This window comes from Elephantulus edwardii, unplaced genomic scaffold (genome assembly GCF_000299155.1).
Source record: "Elephantulus edwardii isolate Elephantulus edwardi_28Jun2011 unplaced genomic scaffold, EleEdw1.0 scaffold00106, whole genome shotgun sequence".
Lineage (NCBI taxonomy): Eukaryota > Metazoa > Chordata > Mammalia > Macroscelidea > Macroscelididae > Elephantulus > Elephantulus edwardii.
The window spans coordinates 11375229-11388683 of NW_006399856.1; the positions used below are offsets into that span (position 1 = coordinate 11375229).

The 13455-nt window shown below is 37.4% G+C and overlaps 1 protein-coding gene across 1 annotated transcript in view; it reads right to left on the reverse strand.

The window, feature by feature from the left end:
• UNC80 (unc-80 homolog (C. elegans)) overlaps positions 1-13455 on the reverse strand; it is a 295977-nt gene that overhangs the window by 145116 nt on the left and 137406 nt on the right. The window contains exon 23 of the mRNA XM_006891958.1: positions 7412-7624. Within this exon, the coding sequence (XP_006892020.1) occupies positions 7412-7624 (213 nt within the window). The remainder of the gene's footprint in view (positions 1-7411; positions 7625-13455) is intronic.

Sequence of the window (13455 nt, forward strand, 5' to 3'; positions counted from 1 at the left end):
TTTCAGAGGTAGTAAACTGCATGGAGGGGAATCCAATGAAAAGATAAACAATCTCCAGTGCTTTTTCTAGGATGCTGTAACAAATAAGTTAAATGTGTGTCACAGTTCACAAATCTTAAAAGGCACTAACAAAACGTACTTTTCTAAACCAATACATTGTTGTTGTTAGGTGCTGTTAAGCCGACTAGGACTCAGTGACCCGAGGAAGTACAGATCTGAACTTCCCTGTATCCTGTGCCGTCCTCATGGTCTCCAACATGCTAAAACCAAAGTTACAAGTTGTCAATCCGTCTTTAAGGGTCTTCCTCTTTTTCTCGGACTCTCCACCTTGGTTTGTCAGCATGATAATTTTCCTAAGGATTGATCCTTCCTGCCCTTGCCTATAAGAACACCATGCCTGCACTTTCTCCAATGTACACTCGTTTTTCTTGGCAGTCCATGGATATTCAGTACTCTTCTCCAACACTACAACTCAAAGGTGTTGATTCTTCTCCTGTCATCCTTTTTCACGATCCAATTTTCAGATGCATAGGAGGCAACTGAAAACACTATGACTTGGATTGGGCACACTTTATCTCTAAACTGAGATCCTTGCTTTTTAATACTTCGGAATTAAGACAGTAAGCTGTGAATCAGACTCATACACAGAAAGTGTGATTCTAAGTTGTAGACTTTTTATTTCAACAAACCCATAGTCTATTGGAGAGGAAATTAATTATCAGTAATAAAAGATCAACCAGCAAAACATACGAAGTGGCAAACGAGATTAAACACTCTTTAGAGTCTAGATCTTAAATTCAGTTCAGGGAATCATGGAACGTTTATTCACTGTAGACACTCAGGAGTTGGTGGATTTTAGGTGAAGGAGAGGGAAAAAGATAATTATTCAAGATGTAAAGTCCCAGATTTATATTCACTATTCGGTGACTGGGGTAAAGGGATGGGTGTGTCAGAGGCGGTGTGGTTGGCGCAGGATAGAGCAGGGTTTAGGGCTATTGTGCATAGGGTCGCTATGAGTCGGAAACGACTCGACGGCACATAACAACAACAACAACAGAATGTTCTAATGTGTTCAGAGACTGATAGTAAGCTTTCTGGTTAAAATGAATTGTATGAGAAGGAATAAAGGACAAAGAAGATTGCAGGGTACATTGGGACTATATTCTGTTTGTGACTGAATTTCATTTTCCATTCTTAGCGAGGTGAAAAGGTGGTTTGGATAGAAACCTGATCATTTGTTCAAAGGGCAGTGAATTAGCTGCCAGAGAATGCCCTGATATAGACTTTGCTTTCAAAACTTATGCAAAAAATTAACGTAATAATCTGTTAATACTGAACACTTCCATGGAGAAGATAAATTATCTTTAGTACATTAGATCATTTGGTGTTCATCATTTAGAATTTCAGTATAGTTTGAGAAAAGGTTGAGAGAAGGGGATGAAACCCTAGGCTATAAAATCTTCCTCCCACCCTTTCCCTTTCTCCCCAAGGGTAATGGAGGGCCACAGAAGCATTTAGAGTAATTAAGAAAGACCATCTTATTTGCATTTCAGTCTATTCACTCTGGCAGCAGTTTGGAGGATAAATTGCTGGGGGCAAGTCTGGAGGCTGACATGCAGTGAGAACAAACGCACTGCATTTGATGGGTTGTGCCTTAGAAGAGAATTTTGTTGGTTATATGGAGGATATACTTACTGAAAGAAGTTTCTAGGGAAAATATCAATAGAAAAATAATAAAGATATAACCTAAAGGGGTATCAGACATATAAAGAGGTGGAATCAACAGAAGGAGATTTGGAATTTGTTTAAAGGCTGTGAGAAAATGACGGTGCCATTAAAACTGTATATAATATTTATTATATTATATCATATCATATCAATCATATATTATATTATATTATAATATTTTAATGTGATTATATTATATTTTAATGTGATCATACTATATTTTAATGTGATTATGTTTTAATGTGATTATATTATATTTTAATATGATTATATTTTAATGTGATTATATTATATATATAATAAGTATATCAGAGATAGTGAGGGTGACGATGGCACAAGACAGGGCAAGGTTCAGATCTGTTGTCTGGACGGTTGCTGTGAATTGTAGTTGACTAAATGGCATATAAAAACAACACTAAAAGTGATAGAGCAAGAGGGTTTGCTGATGGAAGTGTGTTTAACTGAGGCAAAACTTATTCTTATGATCAGGTTGAGATTCAGAATAATAAGTGAACAGCAGTTGACAGTGCAGCCATGCTGTTGATAGGTGCGGATGAGTCAACGACTAATAGTAAATGGAAGACTGAAGCTGTGCCATTTCCCTGTTCCCTACCATGCTGCAGCCCATTGATGCAGTCAACGCTGAAGTGCATACTATTGCGGGTCTTCCTTTCTTTTGATGACCCTTTACTTTGCCAACAATAATGTCTTTCTTTAAAGTAGCTCCCGACACGTCCAAAGTATGTGATAATGAAGTTTTATCATCCCTGCCTCCAGAGAACACCCTGGTTGCACTCCCTCCAAGGTAGACCTGCTTGTTCTTTTGGCAGTTCATTCACTACTCTTTGTCAACACCATGATTAAAAAATATCCATTCTTTTTCTGTATTTCTTCTTCATTGTCCAACTTCCAGGTGCACATGAAACAATGAAAATGCTGTGGCTTGGATGAGAGCACGTTAGTTGTTGCATTCACTCGGACTTGCTTTTTAGCACTTTAAAGAGGTCCTTCACAGTAGATTTCCCAATGCAACATGTTTGAATTCTTGACTGCTGCTATGATGGGTCTTGATTGTACATCGAAGTAAAATGAAATAATTCTAAAATTCAGTCTATTCTTACTCTATTATTATATTGTTATTGGCCCAGTGCTGAGAATTTTTATTTTATTAATGTTAATGCATAATCAACATTGAAGCTGTACTCTTTGATTTCCTGCCGTAAGTACTTCTTCCTAGTGCAATTCGTCTTTTGATTTCCTGACTGCTGGTGCCAAAAGTATTGATTGTTGAGCCAAGCAAGCTGTAACTTAACAATCTCAGTCTCCTCTCCATCTACCTGTTAACAATCTCAGTCTCTTCTCCATCTATCATGGTGCTGCCAAATGGCCTAGTGGTGAGAATCTTAGTCTTCTTGATGTTGAGCCTCAATTTATATTGAAGACTATATAGTCCTTGACCTTCGGAACAAGCTCTTCAGGTCCTCCTCTGTTTCAGTAAGCAAGGTTATGTTATCTGCATAACGTAGGTTGTTGATGAGTCTTCTCCAATCCTAATGCCACAAACCTCAAAAATCTGCTGTCAGGGACCTTTCCAGATTACTGAGACGCAACGATGCCAGTCACATTAAGGTGTGCCTGATCCAGGCCATGGTCTTCACAATAACTTGCTATAAAACAGAGAACTAGACAATGACTAAAGATGATAGAAGAAAAATCTATGCCTTTGAGTAGTGGTGCTGAAGAAGAGTTTGGACATACCAGGGACCACCAAGAAAACAAACAGATCTATCTTTGAGAGGGTGAAACCAAGTTTTTCCTTGGAGGCCAGGATTTTAAAGCTCTGTCTCACGTACTTTGAGCACATGGCCAAGAGTGACCAGTCCTTGGAGAACAATATCATGCTCAGAAAGGTGAAGGGACAGTGCAGGAGAAGATCCTAGATGAGATGGTTTGATATAGTAACTGGGAAATTGGAGTAGGTATGTTGGAGTTAAGTTGGATTGTCTCAGGACAGAGCAGGCTTCAAAGCTGTTGTGCATAGGATTGCTATGAGTTGCAGGTAACTCAACAGTACATAACAACAACAACAACGTGTGTGTTAATGTCGATAATAGAACACATGGGGAGCAGTCATGGAAATGTTTCAAATCAAGCACCTTGATTCATAGGGTCCAAGGCTAAGGATGAAAGAGTGGGCACACAGAGTTCATAAAGATAATGCTATGCATCATACTTTGGTGAGTATTGTACAGGGACATAGAATTTTGTAAGCAATCATCTAAGTAATAACTTCTGGTCTCTTTCAATCCAGTAAATAGGAGAGTGAAAAAACCCAAATATTCAAGGAGCAATTCATCTAAAGGGCTAGTTGACCACCTGACCTACATAACCCCAACACCAGAAGAACTAGGAGTGCCTAGCTATCACGAGGGCACTTTCTAGCTAGGATCACTACTTAGGGTCCAGGAGAAAACTGAATAACAAAGAAAATCCCCTCACATTTACAGAAAAGACCAGATTTTTCTGATCTGACAGAGACTGGAGGAATTCCCAAGGCTACAGCCCTTCCAGTCTGGAATTGAAGTCATTCCTGGAGACCATTTTTCAGACAAACAATAGAAAGGTCCATAAAATAAGTTTTAAAAATCCCACAAAAACGCTGGAGAGGAGCAGGTTCCTCAGAATAACGAATTGTATTAAATCAAGGGGCAACCTTTGTCCAATAGCAAAGATGAGAAGGCAGGAAGGACAGAAAACTCAAATGAAAGGAAACAAAAAAATCTAGGACAAAAATGAAGAGAGTTGTCGCGTTGTGGGGAATGTCATGGAACATTTTATGTGCAAACTATCAAATGGGAAATGGATTTCCTCTGTAAACGTTCACCTAAAACACATAACCTGTCACTATGCTGGAATCTACTGGAGACAAAAATGCAGAAGCCTTCTGTAAAGAGAATGGAAATTTCTGAAGCAAGACCATGCAGTGTTTCATGCTGTGGTAAAAGAAATTCTCATCTCATTAGAAATAAAAGAACACACAGTTACCTCTCCTGGCATTCCTAGGCCTTTCCTTGTTCTTTCTTTCTTTTCTTTTCTTTTTAACTCCAAGCTCTAAATTCTGTCTAGGACAGCACTGAGTTAAAAATACGCCCATCTATCCTTGGAGAGTTTAAGGGACAGGTTACAACTTCCCTTTGATTTTCTGAGCCTTTCTCTCTTAAGTTGTATGTAAACTGCAATGTTTGAGCAATACCATGCTGGTTTCTCCCCCAGCAGGATCTTTATTTCAATTTCACAGGCAAGTATAGCTAGAGAATGGTTATAGTCACCAGAGATTGAGGAAAGATACGAGTTCTGCTCCTCTGCATCCACCCCTGTCTCAACACTGAATTGTGATGCAATTGTGATTCATCTTATGCATAAGAAATTAGCCAGGACCCTGATGGTCCTTCAGAAGTCACATTCAGAAGCACAGGTGTGGCATAGTGTGATGAGTTTGCCTTCTTCACTTTTTCAAAACGTGAAGAGAGATTATAAGTACTTTTACATATGCGACTTTATTTTATCTCCACTTCTTGTATTGGACTTTATTACTTTCAAACACTTCGTGCCTCAATTCAAATCCACTAGCTGTTCTGTGGGAGAGAATGAGCAAACTCCCTCGATGTGATTGATTGCCTCTGAAACCCGCCAGAAGATCAGCTCTGGGTTGGTATAGCACACAACAAAGCAATGACACTTTAGAAAGATGGAAAGTTGGAATCTGAAGGCATGATTTTCTGCTTTAAGTTGGGCTTACAGGGCAAAGGGAGGAATAACAAATAGTGCAGATTTGTGAAGGTCTTTGGGTGATGGAAACGATTTGTGCTTCACCAGAATGAAGCCTCATGGCATAATAGGGTAAGTATGGGGCTGCCACCTAAAAAGGTGGTAGTTCAAACCCACCAGCTTTTCCTTGGGAAGAAAGAGGAGGCATTCTATTTCCATTAAGATTGAAGGGAGGGGGTAAAGGAAATGGGAAAGATATGATGGGGAACTGAAAAGAAAGAGTACTGGTGGTTATAGTTCAATGGTGATTAATTTAATGGGAATAATTGTATGGGACACAATGTAAATGAAGAATAGTGTGTAACACAATGTTTACAAACTTTATAAGTAAAAAAATTTTAAAAATATTTCTAGATATGGAAATTCTATAGTTAAGTTGTAGTCTTTATAGGGTTGATATTAGTAGGAACAGACTTACTGGTTAAGAAACTTTGAGTTTTTTACCGAGGAGCTGGCAATTCATCAATGTGGCAGAAAAGCCTAGTGATATCCTTCTACTAAGAATGGTCCTTGAAAACTCTGTGAAGTTCTTCTCCTTTGATGCATATGGGGTCAGAGTCAACTCAATGGAAATAGGTTTATTATTTCATTTTTAAACACTAGAAAAATTAGAGAGCTTTGTAATGGGCCAAGGGCAAGTTACATAGAAAAGAACAGGTTTCATCCTCGTAAAAAGGAGCAGCAATTCTTTTGAACAATATCTGGGGATGGACTGGAACACTGGTGGCAAAATAGGATTAAAGGATAATTTGAGATTGGATAAGATAGATACTCATCTTTCAGGTAAGCAGAGCCTAGTGGTAAAGTCATAATGCTTGCTTAGTTGCTTTCTACCTTTCCTATAAAATAGAAGATTGTTGTTGTATGCTGTTGAGTTGGAACCAATCCATAGCTGACCCTTTAGTGGATTTTCAGAGCAGTTTATCAAATGAGAAGAGATTGCTCATCTTTCTCCCATTTAAAAAAAAATAGTAAAGGCTTAATTAAAATTTTGCTTTTAGGAAAAAGAGTCTTAGATATGTGTGTGTGTGTGTGTGTATATTCATAAAGATGTATGTCTATCTCTATCTATCTATCTATCATCTATCTATCTATCTATCTATCTATCTATCTATCTATCTATCTATCTATCTATCTATCTTCTATCTTGCCTTCTCCTAAATATTGGTAGCAAAATCTAGCCAATGAGTGAAAACTCCTCTAATAAGTTTCTGTCAAACAATTCATATTAAATATATTATATATATGCCATGCTTTTTTTAATCTCTAATGGCAGAGACTGTGGGGAGTTATTTGAATTCACCAGTGGCTTGAAGAAGAAATATGAGAAATCATCTCTATGATTTACAGCCTTTGACAACCAGCTGGAGGGTCAGCTATGAATTAGCTCTGACTCAAGGGCATTTAACAACAACAAAATTTAATAGCAATATTTTTCATAATGGTCATCTTTGATCTGCACAGGAATTGTAAAAAATGGATTTAGTAAATAAACTAGTATAATAAAAAAGCAAAAGAAAAAAAAAGAACAACAATGAAAAAAGAATTTAGACTTCAATCTGGAAGACAAAATCTTGATTTCTGTGTTTTGCATTTTTAAAGTTTTGATCAGTAGTTTGACCTGTATAACCTTAAGCTTTCTTAACTGTAGAGAAAATAATCTATAGACGACATGTATTGGGGGAACATTTAACGAAGACTCTTCACTCTTCTGAAATTTTTGTTCAATGCCTACACGTAGCAGACATTGAAGACATGATCCCACAAAACAAACAAAAGGGGGAAAAATCAAATAAGCAACTTCTCAAATCCTTGCGAGCATCTCAATTTTTAGAGAAGAAAAGTCAAAGCTCACGTCTCCCCACTGGTAGAAGAGCTTGGCAGCATTCCACTGCAGCTTCTGGTTGCGCTTGTTGCCCACGATGGGGGACCGTCCCCGAGAAAGGCCTTTCTTGGTGATGTTTACATGATGCCCTTTCATCCACTCTGGCCAGTTGCCACGGTTGCAGCGGTGAACAAAGCGGGCGCATTCCAGGAACAGAGCTGCCCTGGCCACCACAGGAGCTTCCTGAGAGAGATGGTTAAGGAAAGAATAATAAGGGATTAACAAACAGTAACTTTCAGTAGGGCCTGAAGAGAGAATTCCTATTTACTTTGAGTTTAGCCTTCACATTCTGATTTCATTTGGCCATATTTCCCAAGATGGTGTCACCATGGCTAACACAATAGTGGAAATCAGGCAGCCTGGACCCAAATCCGTATATGGGAGAGTTAGACATTTTAAGCAGTTTTTTGTGTTTTTCTCTTTCTTCTCAGCAATTACAAATATTCCTACACTCTTACCTCTGTATAAAGTGGCTGCTGGGCTTTGGATATGAGGGTAAAATAGCTTTTAACAATTAAAGTTTTATTTTTTTCTAAAAAAGAGAAAATGTTAATGATGTAAACATTCAATTTCAAGACTAGTCTTATTTTAAACAAGAGAACAGGTAATGATCCTACCACAAGCAGTATTTGCTTGGTTCAAGGAACAGTAGTTACTTACACCAAGTAGATTTTCTTGAGAAAGTCATTTTTGCACTTTGTCATGAATAATAGAACAAATTCTGTTAGAACAGTGAGGCATGGTTTCAATTGAAAGTCTGTTACAAAGAGGAAATTATTTAATTGGTATATGAAAAACAGAGTGTTTCTTTAGGGGGAATAAAAGATGGTTCCATTTTGTCATGCCAAGATGTGCATGAAAATAAAGAAAAGATGTACACTTTACTCTTGCAGAGTGCAGGACCGGAGGCTCTCTTCCTCTGGCTTGGAAACCCTTGGACTTTGAACTCCTCGCATATTTAACTACTAATAAATAGCCTACTATTCATCAACTGCAAGTCTTACCAATATCATACATAGTTGATCAACACACATATTTTGTATACAATATGTAAAATATACTTCACAAACATAAAAGCTGTTTACTTTTCAATATGAGAACAAAAGGTATTTTGCAAAATGTAAGCTTTTCATGCTTGTCGCTGTGGTTTCACGAATTTATTTTTCTTTGTTTTCCTTACGTTGAACCAATTTGTCTTGGAATGGCAGGCAACTACAAGTGTAGACTTCCCTTTACACACTCAGCAATTCAACTTTTTATTTGTAATTTCATATTTTTTTTCACTTCTTGGGAGCACTTCCAGCATCACTAGTGGGGTTTTGTAAAAGTCTCATGGTGTTATTCAAAGTTTAGGGTACGACACTAAATGTGATAAAAAATATACACGAGCCATTAGGGAACACTTTTTACCTGAATAAGAAATTGACTGGAGAGATGAACTGCTCACATGGAGATGGTTAGTGTTACATGGTGGTTTCATCTGTTTGTTTTTGTTTCTTTACCTGCATGTAAGTAGACCTGTGCAGTTCAAAGCCCTGGTATTTCAGAGGCAAATGCAATAGCTTTTAGGTGATATTCAGACCTTAGCAAGGATCAATACTCTACTGAACACTTCCAAGCCCACAACAAAAAAACAATATTAAAGCCCCAAAGGGGAAGAATAGGAGAAAGAAGGTTCCCATTGATAGCTAGACAAGAATATAAATACTTGGACTTGTGCTATCCTTTCAGTGTTAATAGCTATAAGTTACTTAACAAAAATGGGCTTTCAAATTAAAATTATTTTTTCCATTATATTAGACAGTGGTACTCTTAATGATTAATTGATCCATGATATTAAAATAGAAGCTAATAGGCATTGAATATAAAAAAATACCAGTTAACTCTTAGAAGCTGTAGTGGTATTTAATTCTCATAATGACTATTACACTCATTCTAAGATTAAAGGCAATACAGACAAAGATGAGGTGTGATTTAATTACTACCCTAAAGCTGGCAGGATGTGGTCCCAATATTCGACTACAGTTCTTGTTGATGCCAAACCTTGGCTAGTTTCTTCTTGGTATCTCTTCAACCTTAAATTTTATTCATATGATATTTTTTCTTAGAACATGATTTCCAGCATGCAGGCACAAATTGGCTGCTTAAAATGGGAATTATTCCCAATTACAAAGACATTATTTTTTAAAGCACAAAATTATAATGAATAACAATAAATAAAATTAATTTTTCAATATAAAAACCCCTATTAGGTGCTCCATTTATCTCAAACATGTAATTAAGAAAGATACCTAATCCTTGTAATTTGGTTCCTCTATCCACATCTCAAGTATTTTATGGTGCATTATATCAAACTAGTTAGTCTCTCCAGCATGACATGCTCTCTCTACCTCAATATCCTGGTATATGTTATTCCCCAACTTGTGAAATCTCTTCATTCCTTTTCCGTCTGGAAAATTCCTACTTAACCTTTAAAAGTCACCTTTCCTCTGAGCAGCTTTCCTTCACCCCTTTCAGTTTCAATCACAGCTGCTTCATATTTCTGAATACCATACTATCTCACACTCAATGAGTGATCTGAGTAACTTAGCTTATTAAGCATTTCCTCATCATCTATGTCTTACATGTATCCACTATGAAATACAATAAGAAACAGATTTATTTAAGAACTTTTTAACTTAATGCATACTTTCATACAAAGTTAACCAAAGTGGAAAGGCACAACACAAAGCAAACACTAACAGCTTTAATCTATCTTTAGCACAAGATGTAGCGATGACTCTATAATCAATCACAGAGCGGACAAGCCTTAGAAGCCGGCCATAGTAATAGAAAGTGATAGACAGATACGAGCTTGCAAATAGGTGGCTTCCTGCATGACGTCCACCAATACTGCAGTACCATAATATACAGTACAGTCTTTGTGGATTACTCAATAATTACTAAACAGCTCAGATAATGCTAATCTATGGTCTGGAAAGAACTGGAACATCTTGCCTCAAAAAAAAATTCAATGTATAGGAAAATGATGTAAATATATTTATTGGCTCTCATGGGATTTGAGGGTTAATAACAAGATGATAAAAAATATTGCTGAAAGAGAATCGTGTTGCAATCTTCAGGGTCATTCAGAACCAGTAAGTGTGAAACTTGACCTAACCCAGAGCTTAGGTTAGAAGGTGGAGTAGAAGGTGCCTTTTTTTACCCTAAATACTAGATGGTGCACAAGAGGAAAAACAATTGAAAGATGAATAGTCCAAGTTATGATATGTAAGATTTCCCAGGGAAACTGGCTTACTTTATTTAGAAAAAGAATTTTAAACATATTGATTTTAAAAGGCAGTTAAGATAAAGGTAAATAATACCAATTTTTAGAGTACTGTAATATGCATGCAACTTTATAGGAAAAGTGGGAGAGACTTGGAGATACAAATTAATGATTCTATATTGTTCAAAATCTGTGGGACAGGGACCTCTCCAGAATACTGAGAATCAAAGATGTCAGTCTAGAGACTAAGGTGTGCCTGATTCAGACCATGGTCTTCTCAGTCACTTGCTATGCATCAGAGAGCTGAACAATGATTAAAGATGACAGAAGAAGAATTGATGCCTCTGACTTGTGGTGCTGGAGAAGAGTCTTGAACATACCATGGACTGCCAAGAAAACAAACAGGTCTATGGTGGAAAGGGTGAAACCAAGTTTCTCCTTGGAGGCTAGGATTTTGAAACTCCTTTCATATACTTTGGGCATGTGGCCAGGAGGGACAGATTCTGAGAAGGACATCATGCTCAGAAGGGTGGCGGGACAGTGTAGGAGAGGAAGACCCCCGATAAGATGGATTGAGATAGTAACTAAAGTAATGGGGGTAAGTGTGTTGGAGTTAATGAGACTTGCTCAGGATTGGGAAGGCTTCAGACATGTTGTACATAGGGTCGCTATGAGTCACAGGCAAATCAATGGCACACACAACAACAACAACAAACAAAGGATACTTAGCCATCAGGGAGTACTGAATTCACATGTGAAATAGCATTCAAGGCATCGTTAGTGTAAGGGTGGGTACAGGATTCTTTCTGGATGTAATAGAAAGTCAATTTTTCATCTTATGGCTCAGTGCAATGTGAAGAAGAAATACAGCATGGAAGCCTGATCTAATGGATAGAAATGGAGTCAAACTGCAGAGAAACACAGCACACATGGAGGAAAAATGACCCAGAAGAATGTTACATGCCAGAAAGAACCAGTTAATGTCAGTTATTGCTGCTGTAACCATCACGGCAGAACCAACTCATAGCTGATCCTACAGGTTTTCACACACAGTAAATCTCAAAGGAGACTTCCTATCTTTCTCCTGTGGAGCAACAGGTGGATTTGAACCACATACGCATTGGTTGGCAGCATAACTTCTTATACAGTTAAAACTGAACACGCCCAAAAGTTCAACAGCCCTGTCATACTACAGATTATTTAGTTGATGGTCTTAAAAGAAAAGTAGGCATAGTTAATTCTTTTCCTTACTGAGATTCCTACCCAAAGCACTTTTTTTAGTACCACAGATTGACTTCTGTTCAATCATTATTGCATAACTTTCCAACAAGCAAGAATGTTTTAACTGGGAAGACAAAAAGACAAATTGAACCAGATGAAGTTTATTAATTTGAAGGTCAGAAATGGTCTAACGAGAATCTCTTAAAGTCTGGCCTTATACAAGCTGACCTCTATCTACAGTGGTTACAGAATTACGTTGCTCAAAGTCATGCAGTGTTCTGAAAATTTCATTATACGCCACAATTTTCTGTTACATGTCTACAACTAGAAAATGTCGAGCATCAGGCCACTTTCTTTGGCTTCCTTTGTCATAATTCCCCCTGATTTTTACAAGATCATTGTATATATTAAAGGTTTCCTTTATAAAAGTCAAGCAGAGAATTGAGACACTAAATCTAACAGCTGTGCTTATTTTGCCTGGGGACCGAGGAAATAGTGTTACCAAGATTCAATGGTTAATTGAAGATTATAATTGCAATACATCCCTTTGCCGGAGGGAATACATCTAAGCTTATTATGGGAGTAGGAACTTGGACTGATTTTGAAAAAAAAAATCACATGATAATACTGGACAGGAACAACATGTTTTTAAAGACTGAATATTTATTTTTATTTTTATTTTTTTTTTTTATGTGTGTATCGTCAAATTGGATCTGACTGGTACAGGAGGCGACTGTTCCTCCTTCTTCAGCAGAGCATCTGGTGGATTTGAACCGCGCACCTCTGGGATTGCAGTGCAGTTTCCTGCCACTAGGCCACCAGAGCTCGCCAAAGACTGAATATTTTATGTTGGCTGCTGGGGAATTATATGGTTGTTTTATTAGAAGTAATACTGCCTTATGGTAAATAAAAAATTACTAGCTGATGCAAGATATCTTCTTATTTACAACCAATGGGAATAGATTGATATTAGGGATCTTATTGTGCACTGGACTGAATTTGCTGGAGGAAATCTATGTGTGAGTCAGTGTTTATTATGGACTCATACTGAGTCCTTTGCCTGACTGGGATCATTAAGTAACTGGCAAGCTGCTTCTTTGCCTACTCATTTCTATAATAGCTGTGGGCAACTAAGAAGATTCTGTTGTCAAGTTGGAGACAGGCATTGCCCAGCACTTGGTCTAGAGTAACGAGTCATTTTAGCACTTATTAAGATCATGTTCATATTTTTTCCATAGACATTTAAGAAAACAAGTGAGAATATCTCTGACACTATGATAGATTAGGTGTGAAGAGAAGTCCTTCTTGATTTTGGACTAAAAATTCCAGAGAAAATACTGAAAAATCCATGTTTATTGTGGCTTTGTTCGCAGTAGCAAGGAGTTGGAAATGACCTAAGTGCCCATCAACAAACAAATGGATAGTAAAACAACTATATCATCTCACCCCAGTCAAAATAGCAAAATTTAACAGAACAGCAAGCAACAAATGCTGGCAAGGTTGTGGAGAAACTGGAACCCTTATT